General features: G+C 44.7%; 1 protein-coding gene across 1 annotated transcript in view; it reads left to right on the top strand.

Moving 5' to 3' along the window:
• The window catches only part of RTF1 (RTF1 homolog, Paf1/RNA polymerase II complex component), a 956198-nt gene extending 948403 nt beyond the window's left edge, over positions 1–7795 (top strand). Inside the window, exon 18 of the mRNA XM_069638847.1 lies at positions 6958–7795. Coding sequence (XP_069494948.1) covers positions 6958–7064 — 107 coding nt within the window. The 3' untranslated portion in view covers positions 7065–7795. The remainder of the gene's footprint in view (positions 1–6957) is intronic.
• The last annotated feature ends 5409 nt before the right edge of the window (positions 7796–13204 follow it).

The raw sequence follows: 13204 nt of genomic DNA, 5'->3' as shown, positions 1-13204 counted from the left end.
GACGGGTCTTATGGACAATTGGTGGACAGCCATCAGGTTGATGCTCAGCCCTGGATGTCCCATACTCCCACCAAGGACCCCAATGTCCTTTGCTTAGATTCGCCCCACTCCGGCTCGGCAAGCCTCCCCAGTGGACGATCAGATGGTCTTCATTGCCATCTTGAAGAAGGCGGCTGACCATTTCAGATCGCCACTCAAGAGGCCTTACCAGATTCTGATTTTGTGGAGGATATATTCAAAGAAAAACCAGCCAGGCCATCCCCTTGTTGAACTCGATCAAGAGGAGGTTGGCATCTTCTTTGTTGACACTGGCCCAGACCAGGGCGGTAAACCCTAGAGTGGAGAAACTGTTTCGGCCTTCTCCGACCGACCCTGCCTATATCAAGTGTCATGCCATTCTGGATTTCTTAGTAGTTACCACCACTAGAAAACAGGCTGGTGTTCCCCTGTTGACAGAAGAGGCACCACCCTATAAGGAATCCAAGAGACTGAATGCACTAAGGAAGAGAATAACAACGGCTGCTGCGTTTACCACCCGTATAGCCAATAACGCCACACTATTGGTCAGCTATGCAGACGTCCAGTGGATCCTTCTATAAGAAGGCCTCCAGGAAGTGCCAGAACCTGCAAGGACCAAGTTGCTTGCCATAGTTTCCGAAGGCAAGCAGGTGAACCAGAATGTGCTCAAAAACACTCCGGACGCTGCTGAGATGGTGGGGAGAACCCTGGCACAAGGTACCTAGCTCAAGAGACATGCATGGCTAAGGAACTCTGGTTTCAAGCCAGAGACCCAAGCATCACTTATTAACAAAACCATTGAGGAAGCCAACCTGTTTGGTAAGGCAGTGGACGATGCTCTGGAAACAGCCAAGAAAAAGCATGAGACACTAAAGTTCCTTCAACAGATTACCCAGAAACCCTCTCCTCAGAGAGGAAGCGGCTCCCGCTGGTCCTTTCGCGGGCAATCTCGTTTTTCCTTGACCCAGTATAATGCAGGAAACTGGAATTCGGGACAAGGGTCTAACACCCCTGGTTCTTATCCACCCAGATGACAGCGGCGTGAGAAAGGTAGAGGATGAGGTTCCAACCCCAGAGGCGCCCCGGTGTACTTCCTTGTACACAAAAAGGATCTCACCATGCGCTCTATGCTAGACTTGCGCCCAGCGAACACGTTTGTCAAGCCTCAAAAGTTTTGTATAGTCACTTTAGAGGAAGTAATCCCACTGTTAAAGCAGGGGGATTACATGGCAACACTGGACATGAAAGATGCATACTTTCATGTTTCAATGTTGCCAGCGCACAGAAAATACCTAAGGTTCATGATAGAGGACAAGCACTATCAGTTCGAAGCGGTCCCCTTCAGCATTGCCTCGGCACAGAGGGTGTTTACAAAGGTACTGGCAGTAGCAACATGTTTCAGGGGAACTCCATCTTCTGGCAGACGTGCTCAGCAGAGATTTCCCACTGCCCGTAGAGTACGAATGGCGACTGCACTAAGACATAGTCTCTAACGTTGTTGCAGAATGGGGTTTCCCAGAGATCGACTTGTTTGCAACTCTGGAGAACGCTCAATGCCAAGATTACGCCTCCAGGTACCCACATAACTGCTCCAATGGGGACTGGCTCTGGATAACATGGTCAAGGAAATTTGTTTATGCTCCCCCAACCGACTCCCTTACTCAACAAGATTGTGCACAAAATGCACCAAGAACCAGTGACCATGATATTGGTGGCCCCAATGTGGGCCTGCCAACCCTGGTTCTCATCTGATGGAGATGCCCCTCCTCCGATGAAACTGCGCTGCCCGTACAACATGTCTCAGGACAGGGTAGAGACACTGCACCCATGCCCACAAACTCTGAACTTAGCAGCCTGGCTCCTTAGATCATAGAGTTTCGGCACCTTCAACTCCCTCAGATGTATGGACATACTCTGGGAAGCGAGAAAAAAAAACAACACTCTATACTGCTATTCCAGTAAATGGAAACTTTGTTATCTGGTGTAATGCTAAGGGTGTCCATCCCATTGACTTCTCTCCTACCCACATTGTATTGTACCTGACCCACTTACTGGATTCAGGCCTGGTTTTTAATTCCCTAAAGGTTAATCTAGCTGCGCTCTCAGCCTACACTATGTCACAGCAAAAGGTGCCATAGTGGAAAATACCAGTTATCAAGGATTTCATGGAAGGGGTTGAAAGGATTCATCCCACCCATGTCAAAGCCAGCTCCCAGATTGGACTTAAATGTGGTTCTGACTAGACCTGTGGGGTCCCCCTTTGAGCATATGCACAAGGCAGGTCTAAAAGACCTTAGCTACAAGACAGCCTTCCTAGTGGCCATCACTTCTATTAGAAGGGTTAGTGAACTACTGGCCCTTTCAGTACTGGACCGTTTCGTTACTGTTCAGAGATCAGGTGATTCTGTGCACTGAATAGAACTGGCCACTTTCTTCCAGAACCCCACTAACGTGGGCGAAAGAAGCCTACACACTAGATGTGCGCAGGGCAGTCCTGTTTTAGCTGGAAAGAACAAAACCACTGAGGGGAAAAAAACAATTTTTCGTTTGTGGCAGCTGGCAGAGAAGGCGATCCTGTCTAAGTCAGCTATCTCAAGGTGGATAGTCAAATGCATCACTTTGTTTCTCTCTTGCTAAGATAGAACTGCCTTTCAAGCCTAGAGCATTCTACTCGGGGGCACTGGGGCTTCCATAGCATTATGCTGCAAATGTTCCCCTAGAGTCTATTTGCAAAGCGGCAACCTGGAGTTCTGTACACACCTTTACAAAACACTGTTGCCTAGACACTCATTCTAGGTCTGATTCTCAGATGGGACAAGAAGTACCAAGACTTCTTTTCACTACTGTTCCTTCTCACAACCCACCTCCAACTCCGGGTACTGCTAGCTAGTCTATGCACAGCATGTGATTCTAAGCAGATTAATAAGCATCAGAAGACATGCATTACTTGCGGTAATAGCATTTCTGATGATTGGATCTGCTTAGATTCACATGCGCCCACCCTTCCTCCCCACTTGGGTAAAAGGAACATAGACGTCTTACTACTTTCTCTTTGATGCACTCAAGTTAGCCTTGGGCTCCCTCATGGCAGAAAAAATGCAATCGGAGGGACCTCGGCGCGTGAGGGATTTTGGTACACTACACGCATATGCCATCGTCCCCTTTCGATCCTCGAAAGACGAGATGCAATACTCTGCGTTTACCACTGGATGTCGGACCATATGCACAGCATGTGAATCTAAGCAGATACAATCAGAAATGCTATTATGGTAAGTAATGCATGTCATATTCATTGGTATTCCTAATATTTGTTTCATCTCCCACTAGAAGTGCCCAAAGCACAATAATGAAAAATACAAAAAAAGCAAGGACAACTAAGAAAAAAGAGAAGGGTAGAAATATTTTTTAAAAAGTTCAATACAGGGGAATACAAACGCAGCAAAACAAAGTGAGATGAAAGAAAAACAAGGATTAGTCTTATAAACAAAAATGAAAGAACCGCTTTCAAGAAATGCAGCTTCTTATTCATGAGAATGTCATGCTTGTAGCATCATTAATATCTGGAATTACAGCCACCGGCACAGTTGTAGCCGTCATCACTTCACCTTGCACTGTTAATTAGTCCAAAGGAGATCAAAGGCAAATTACCCACAATATCTCCCTAACAGTTTTTAATTAGGCCTTAGCGACCATTTAAGTAGTGCTATTGCATAGGAATAGGGACTGGTAGCGCACAGGTTTCAAGATTAGACTTCAATAGTTCAATGTCGCAGGAGATCAAAGGCTCATTTGCCCAGTCTCTGCTGTGGCGTATAGTCACGCACATTAAGTTAGCTCAATATTGAGTAATGTAAACTAAGCTTGTTAGGGCTTTGTTTCCTGTTAATGTGCAGAAGAGCCAGTCACTGATCCAGTTACTAATCCGTGGCAAAGCTTTGATAAAAATGCAAGGTTTCTCACCACATAGTAAGAGGTTCAGTAAGATGAGCAGCTGCTTAACCCTGGCCCCACGAACCCCTCCACCAAACACAAAACACACTGCTAATAACACCACGCTGCGCTCCTCGCCGGTGTGGTGATTTTGTAGAATTGCGCCGCCTTCTTTTCTGGTACTAGAGAGCGGAGAAAGACTGCTCCAAAAGAAGAATATGGTCCTGCCAGCACTGCCACACAACACATTGCTTCTCACACCGCCTCAATACTGGTATAAAATGCATATGCCATCTTATTTCTTACCTGTGATTTTTGTGTACTTTGTTACTAAATGCCTAATAAATTATTGTATTTTCTATACTTACTAACTTGATGGTGTTCTATATGGACTCGTAGCCTTATACCACCATCTCACTTTTCTGGAGACTAAGCCATGATTGCTCACCCACCCACAATACCTCTGTCGTAGGCTGGCTTAAAAGCCTCCCTCCGAGGGGCTGATTTTAGAAATCCATCTGAACACACTCAAAGGCAGCAACTAACCAGTGAAGCCATGATAACCAGGCCTGCCAGGTGACCCCCAAATAGGAGTACAATGGCATACCAAGAACCTGAAGGACCTATGGTTTCTCAGGGGTCCGTGAAATCCTCACTCAGCTAATACTTTATATGAGGGCTCTTCCGAGAAGGAGTGTTCTAAAACAGCAATGGAAGAACAAAAATCAAATTCCTCATGCCAGAGGGCCAAGATGGGACTTTCAGTGGCATGCTACCAAACAATATGCTGCCCCATCCCATGCATTCTGCAAGTCTGAAAGAAGGGTGATGAGAACTAGGATTCACTTTGGCAAGTGGCTTGTACTCTGTGCTGACAAAGCCTTTTGTTGAAATATTTCTGACTTTTAAAAGAACTATTGTCTTTGCCAACAGTGTCACTAATATATAAAGATTTCCAGCAGACCACCTCCTATGTTAGCGAGAGCCAAGACGGCACCCGTTTAAAAGTGTTTTTTCAAATGTTCGCATTAACATTAAGTTGCCTTGGTTTCCCTCCAGTACTGTTTGAAAGAATCATTCCTTTGCTGGAGAAAGTGTGCAACACAAATAAAATGTCAGGTGAATTGTTAAACGGGTCTGCTTTGCCTTATTATGAGTCACCTTGTTCTAAATGCAGTCCAGACACATTTCTCTACATTAATGTCAAACACCTTTGCCTTTCTCAAAGATGTTCCCAAGATTACAGTAGATTATAGCTAGTGAAGAGGGATTCAATCCGTTTCTGAAGACATTAAGGCCATGTTTGGCTGAGCAGTCTAGCTGCAAGCTAGATCTGCTTTAATTTTTCTAGCATGCCATCACCTGCTTTGAGAATGGTCAAGGGCGTAAATGTTGCATTTTATGTTCCATCTTCTAGTAATAGATCAGATAACCTTGTAGTATTTCCTTTTTTGACATCTTTGAGCTACCTTGCTTGTCTGAGAGGGGATATAATCCGGGGTGGACTGGGAACCAATGGTGGCCTTAATGTTTTGATATGATAATGATATGATATGGCATTTGTAACGCGCCTATACACAAGTGTTTCAAGGCGCGACGAGGCAGTGGGGGGAACCAGGGGAGACGGACAACGATCCTACTAGGCCAGGTGTCATTCAGATCGCGCAAGTGCAAAGGGTAGAGGGAAAGGGAAAAGTGCAAGGGGGAACAGGAGAGGGGAAAGTGCAGTACAGGGTTAATAGCATACAGCAAACAGGATAAATAACAAGGGCCAGCTGGTGGCAAGTGCGAAGTAAGTGCAGACAAGTGCTAGGAAGGGGGGCTGTAGGGATAGACACAGTGCTGTAGTGCAGGTGTTGCCATGGAGGCAGTGCAGGGGAGAGTGGCTCGGCCAAGGACCGAGAACGTTGAGTGGCCCAGTTGCAGATTCAGTGCAGTTTCAGTAGTATTAGCAGGGGAGAGGGGGAGAGAAAGCAGAGGCAAAGAGGAAGGTTTTGAGGTGCTTCCGGAACCGGAGATGGTTCTCCTCAAGTTTCAGGGAGGCAGGAAGGCTGTTCCAGAGGGAGGCCCCTGCAGCGGAGAGGGATCTGCCCCCAACTCGTTGTTTGGAGAAGCGGCTGACCCTGAGGGAGTTGGAGGCGGATGAGCGAAGAGCTCGAGAAGGAAGATATTTAGGAAGAGAGAGTTGAAGGTGTTTTGGCCCAAGGCCCCAGACGGCCTTGTGGACAATGCAGAGGGTTTTGAACTTGATCCTCGCAGTGTAAAGTTGACCAGTATTGCATTGTGCAGAAAAGACCAACTCTTTCAAGTAGGGTTTATAAGTAATGATTTGCTTCAAATTGAGGTGATGGTGGTGGAGGAGAGATGGAATGAAGGGGCCAGTGTGGATGACGCAGAAGGCTACCGGTAAATCTCCCGATTTCCCTGTAGGCCAGTCCACCCCTGACTAGAATGAACTTAAACATTTGGCTAATGCGTCAAAAAGTGATCTTGGTGTATTTGAGGTTATTTATTAAACATTCTGGTAAACCGTGCCACATGCCAGTGGGCTTGAGAGCATGCACACACGACAGACGAACAGAGCAAACGCATTCAAGAAAGCAGTGGATCTGAAAGCTGGTAAACGGGAGAGGGAGCAGGAACAATTAATCCAGGGGGGGGGTTCGTTTTTATGGTAAAGATGGGAACTGTGGTGAATAAATTGTCCTTCCCCTCCCCCCACACTTTCTGTACTTTCCTCTTTCAAACAGCCAAGATATATTTTTACTACAATCTTTTCCCCTTTTTTATCAAGGTCTACTATCCATAACAGTAGACATTTTAAAGTGTTAACTAATTACCTTCTCCCACCGCAAAATGTGGGGGATCCTTAAATTGGAGATCAGTAATTTGAGTTAATGTGATTGGTATTATGGATGATGTGGATCATAAACGGTTGTGATGATTGCCTCTTAAAAACATAGTAGGCTGTTCAAACATAATCAAGGGCATCTCCTTTTGTTTCCTTAGAATCTAAATCCCTGTCTATATCCTCCAAAGCACCACAATCCACGGACGGTGCTCCTCGGCGGTCGCTTAACTTGGAGGACTACAAGAAACGACGAGGACTGATATGAGCAAAGCCAGTCTGCTGCTTCTGACCCTGCATGCACTATTGTGTCCTGCCGCTGCGTCTTTTCCCCATCCATCCTCGTCCTCCCTGGGCTGGAGCAGCAATGAAGCTGGAAAGAGACTCTACACAACCTGCTGTCACCTGTAACATAAAACCCATCTGACAATTTACTGTATAAAAATCCTCCCCACCCTACTCTCCATGAAGTCGCCATCACCATGCGGACGTAGATCTGTACGAGATTTGTCGCCGGCCCACATTTTGTTTTTGCCGTTTCATTTTTTGCTTCCGTCACTACACAGATGGTGGTTCCTACTTTAAGCACTGTTAACCAGAAGATCCAATTGCTGTAGGAGTCAGAATCCTGGCTGGTCATGGCACCAGAAACTTTTGGTTGCCACTTGCATTACTTCTGCAGTTGTCATGGAAAAACTGATATGACTGTTTGATGGAGGCAAACCACGTCATCTGCACTTTGTTTATCCTCAATTTGGTGCACAGACATTTTCCAGAAACTTTTTCAAGGAAGATTATTTCTTTCCCAGGGGGGTGGGGTAGAGGGTGGATTGTTATTGTTCCAAATTTTTTTTTTGTTTTAATTATTTTTAAACTGCAGTACCATTTGTATCAGTCTGTTATGGTTCTTTATGGCCTTTTCATATTCTTATCAGCTGTACTTTGAGCATTTGAAGCTGCAAGAGGAAGAAACTCATTAAATTGAATTCTTCATACTCAGTGGGGATTTGCTGAATTAAACTGCTTTTAAATAGCTTTGTGCACATACACCACAACTATCCATTTTATCCTAAACTAGTTGGGTAGTGCCACAAAAACATAAATGGAGTGTCGTGTGACTGAATTGTTTTTATCCTTGCTAAAGTGTTTCTTGGGTCGTCATGTCATGAATAGCAGTAATGCCCAAATGTGCTACTCCTGTTTAGGCATAGCATATTAAAACAGTGTATGTAATTTCTTAGTGCCACTTATTTTCTACCCTAGGATATTTTGATTGGGTTTAGAAATTAGCAGCATGATAAAGAAGTAACCGTGGCATTGAGACGTTCATTTAGAGAAATGATGCTCTGTTCAAAATTCAGTACTTGGTCAGAGAGCCCTACGTGAAACCTATCAGAAATCTTGCATCCTTCAGAGCTTAATCTCAATATCGGGACTTATATCAGGCACCTAGACACGTTGGAAAGGGACTATCGTGCACAAGTAAGTACGTACACTTACTGGTATTATGAGGAAGCTTATGTTGTTGGGATAACTAGGATTTATCATTCGCTTCTGTCTTTGGGCCTTTTGGGAGACATTTGCCAAATCTGCTTGATACTTAAATGTTACATTTTGTTCATTTTATGGATCAGGAAGTCCATTACTGGGGAGGCTTGTTCCTGTTTGTATGGATACAGCATTAATATATAACACATTTTCTTTGACAGGGGTATCTGAGATTATGCAAACCTTTTTGTGCATGCCTTTGTTTTCTTCCCCACAGTGATGATGATCTTGCAGCACATTTTACAGTTGCCAAAGAATATAATTTAAATCCAGACATTCAGTCATTGGTGCATGAGATCTCCAAACACTTGACTTTCATTTATATTATGTCATTGCTTTACATGATTTCATTTGTTGTATTCTTTCCTCCCTCATGGTATTTTCCCAGTTATTTTTTTAAAGCAGTCTCCCTTGCTGTGCCTGATTCTTTAGAAGAATGTGTCATTTACACTGTCCATGGCTGTACTACAAGCGAGTGATTTTAGATCTATTTGTATGTTGTCTCCTCACTACCATTCGGTTGGCAAGTTTTGTTGGATGAGAATTTCATAAGCCCAAAATCAAATGCATTTTATGGTAGCTTTGTCTGGTAAGAACAGTAGCCCGGGTCAGTCTGAAAGTGGTGAGTTTTCTGTCTCAACGCTTTGCCTTTTGGCACGTTAGCTCACTAATTATATAACGGTTCTACAAAAATGATGTACCCACACAGTACTAAGGGTTCTAGAGGGTGTACAGGGATTCTGATAGTGTTGTGGGTTTCTCTCTGTAGGTGCTGATTCTGTTTCAAGGCACCATAGCAACCGTAAACCAACAATGACCTAGGAATTGTTTTAGTACTTCACAGACCTTTAATCAAAGGTGCACATAGCACGCTACCACAAAGGTAGTTCTTTAGGGGCTTACTGTGCATACAAGCTAGTCTGCTTTTGAGAGAGACTTTCACCGGGTAACTGACAACTATTGCCTAGACTGTAGAGACCTCCTACTCTGTTCAATGTACTGAATATAGGCCGCGCCAAACAACCTTGGGTGTTGGACACACCCAAACTGCCTGCAGTTTTATGCCTTGTTTGAGTAGTTAAGGTGTTACTTTGCCACATTTGTCTTTCTTGCACTAGCTCTTAATCACCTGTTCTATGCCCCTCTGGAGAAATAGTGCTTCAAATGTGAATCCAGTTTAAATGATTGTTAATGGACAAGCAAAATTGTAAACTGAGGCAGTTACTCATGTCTCATGATGTAGTTAGTACCTCCACTAAAGCCTCTGTATGCATGTTTTTTGAGGGGTTATGATGAGCATGTTGTGGCCAAATCTTATGGCTGAGTGGAGATCCTTCAAAGATTATTGAATTCATGTTTTTCTCGTTACATTGTTCAGAGCCTATGTGAAGGAAAATGCAAGGAAGAGGACATTATATTAGAACAGGGAATGGTCTGCTTTGCTTTAGACCCTACTTCCAAGGAGCTATACTCGGGTGTGATTTGACATTGGGTTTAGGCTGCAATATTTAGCTAGGTTAAAACAGCAACGTTCCAAATTGTGCATGCCTGAAACCAACTGCCTCTCCTGTAAGGGCTGGTGACTAAAACAAAGTTGCTCAGAGAATATAACTCTGGCAAATCTGCGTTTGATACAGTCTTTCATTGTCGCTGAATTATTTTTGCTAACAGACCTCCAGATTGTCGTCTTACCTTCTTTGGGCATTACTGAAAGTCTCATCTTAAATCTTAAGGCACTAGGAAGTTCCAAGATTTGCAGCATTCACGTTTCAGAGCTTTTCTTTTATACCAGTAGGATTTCTGAAGAGACCAGCTTTGGTGGTGGCGGTGGGGGGGGGGGGGGGGGGGAGAGGTGTAGCAGTCTGTAGGAAGTACCCCTCGCCACAATCTCTTACCATCGCAGTGTTTTTAAGGTGATCTGTTGAGGTGATGGGAGTGTCTGTATGAGATTCCAGACCGGTGCAGTGGTTGCTGGTGCACAGGTCTGTGGATGGCGATCATTGTCTTGGGCTTCTGTGGTAGGTGAGCTGTTCAATGATGGCAGCAGAATTGGTACCAGAAGGCCTCCCCTTGGTCCTACCTGCCACGATGTGGCTTAGTTGACCGTTGGTTAACTAAAGTGTTAACCAGCAGCATAGCGGAAAGTGGATAAAAACAGAACATTTTAAATGCGGACATGGAAATGGGGGCTGCAGAGTCGTCTTCACTACCCGGACAACCTCACACTGATTCTGCTTACCCTTCCATGCCACACTACTATTGCTGTCCTTGTAGCTTGCAACAGTTTTCTTTGACTCTCTCGCTCTGTCAAATATTGTGAAATTAAGTCTAGGGAAGGGCCAGTAAGGCGAGGATGTGCTGCTTGGGCACATTTTATTTCCCTTTTATAAGAACTGTGCTATAGGATCTAGGAGGCATGAACTTTCTGGCTGGGATGAAAGCGCTAGTCTATGGAGAACACATGGTCTCTATCTCCTACCACACTCACTAATGTTGAGTCAGCTGTTTGATAGTCAAACTTCATGGACTGGCACTACGTTGTGTCTATCATGGTACGTGAAAAAGAATATTCAGTAGGGGACTGGGGCAAAAAGATAGATTAGGGTTCTTTGCTCTCAAAAGCTGTCTGATCTTTGCATCAATGTCTTAGAACTCTGAACATTCATGCTAGCTGTGAAATTGTTCTAATCAATTCACAAATTAATTTGTTCATACGCAATAAAAAGCATGCACATTATTCCAATAAAAATAGCAAGGAACAAGATCCATGATTTTGATTGTGGCTGCGTGGATGGGACCTTTTTAGCGTCTGAGCTTGGCTTGTGTGCTTATGATAAATTTGCCTCGCGCCAAATAGCCTTTTGGAGATTACATGGAAGGTGGTACAGCCCAATTTATAACCCTTGAAAAGCTTTTCTGAAGTGATTTCATAATCTTCAATGTGACCTCTTGAGATGCTAAAAAGGGATGGGGCCATTCTATAAATTGACGCAAATTGGAAAAGGTTCTATTCACAAAAGGCAGGCAATTGCTTGCATTATTTCTATAGCGCCTACTAGCTTATACTTAGCAAAGTCAGGATTTTAGTGTTGGCTGCTTTGAGTCTTATCTGCTAGGCTTTTAGGCATGCAGGAAACATTCCTCTAAGTTTGTTCTTTCTTTAAATTCTTCATGATTTTCTAGAAAGACGTATGGGGAAATGAATTTAAGCTATTAAGCAAACCCTGCCCTCACCAAGTTAATATTGGCTCCTTTTGAACCCTTGTGCAGTTGGGAAATCGAATTTTTCCAGATAACTGCCATTTCTAATGGATTCCGTCCTCGCATGGATTCCTCATCTATTAGAATTTATCTCCAGCACCTTTGAAACTTTTATGCCACCCGGGACCACAGTATGGCTCCACGATCCTTGTGCAGTATGTGACATCTGGATCAGTATAGAGTTCCCGTGCACCATTTTTCTGTAGACTATATACTCCTTGGGTGCATTGCTTCAATAAGCTATTTTCTACTGCGTCATGCTAACCACCGTTAAGGCCTCTGGCTTCAAGCCCTGTGTGGAATGTGGGAGAGCAATATCTCTCTCCAATCCCCAAATGATCAGTTAATGCTGCCTGGCTAAGGAACACAACCCGCATGATTGCTGGTCATGCCAATCCATGCACCCGAATGCCCTATGGGAGCGTGCAACAAAATGGTTTGCCATTTGCTAAAAATGCCAAAACTCCTTCAAAGTCACCGGGCATGGAGTGGAGGAGAGAAGACTGATCCTGGAAAGATGAAAAGAAGTAACACTTAAACATTGCAAGAGATCCCACTGCCCAAGTGGCTTCTCAAAAACACTCTTCTCAAGGACCCACCGATTCAGGGACTGCTTGGAGGATTTGGCCCCAGAGGTAGTTTCCCACCCAGTCCTAATCTCTGGAGGAATAGGAAGAATTTAGGCTAAAGGGGCTTTAGCAAGGCCTCTGCGCCGAATGCTTTACCCCCAGTGCCGGCAGTGTCATTGGAGCCCACTATGCTTGGAGGAGGGACTCCTCGCAAGATCACAAGGCGCCTATGGTCTTGGCCTTGTATCTGATGCACTCTGATGAAGACAGGCGCCAGGCTGCTCTGCTTTTTGGGTGTCTAGCTCCTGGCATGGCTCGCCTCGGATCAGCACAACTTGCGCCATTGCATCTCAAGAATATACCCTGGCTCCTATGGGCAAATTCGTATTAAATGACTGAAGTCTTTGACAAGGAGGGTGATTAAAGTTAAAACCACAATACTCCAGAGATGGGAAAGATTTACCATTGGAATTCTACAGTGAAGGGGAAGATATGATGGGCCTGGTCTCAAACTTGCAGTAGGTCAGCTGCTTCAAAACATCCCCGCAGCTGGACATCTTTTCCAGTGACTGGGAAGTCTCATGCTTTTTTCCAGGTGATGATGACCAAGATGGTAAACCCTTGGTGTTCTAGCACCCACCAGACCAAAAGTGGCCCGTACCAGGGCCACTTGCAGTCCTGAGGAGGCACTCCTGGATGAGGACCTCCTGGTTCGCACCAGACAATCATCGTAAACTGCACATGCCTTTTGGCGAGTTTAATCTCTTCAAAGCCAAAGCTGATGACTGTATACAAAGCATCAGTAATCCAAAGCCATGGCAGAATCCTTGAGCTTGCCTTTCTCCCAGCTCATGGCTCTCACTGCTATTGTAACAGGTTTGTTTTCGACCCTTTCTTTCCTACATCCACCCCGAGGTAGGGGACAGGTGCACTCGGGCGAACAATGTTTAAACTGTCCCACACCCCACCCAGGAGGTCAGAGTGTACTTTAGAGCCGAGACATCACCACCAACATAGTGCCATCTCTAGC

The sequence above is a fragment of the Ambystoma mexicanum genome, chromosome 14 (assembly GCF_040938575.1).
Source record: "Ambystoma mexicanum isolate Mex_15411 chromosome 14, UKY_AmexF1_1, whole genome shotgun sequence".
NCBI lineage: Eukaryota > Metazoa > Chordata > Amphibia > Caudata > Ambystomatidae > Ambystoma > Ambystoma mexicanum.
This window is presented reverse-complemented; position numbering and strand designations above follow the sequence as displayed.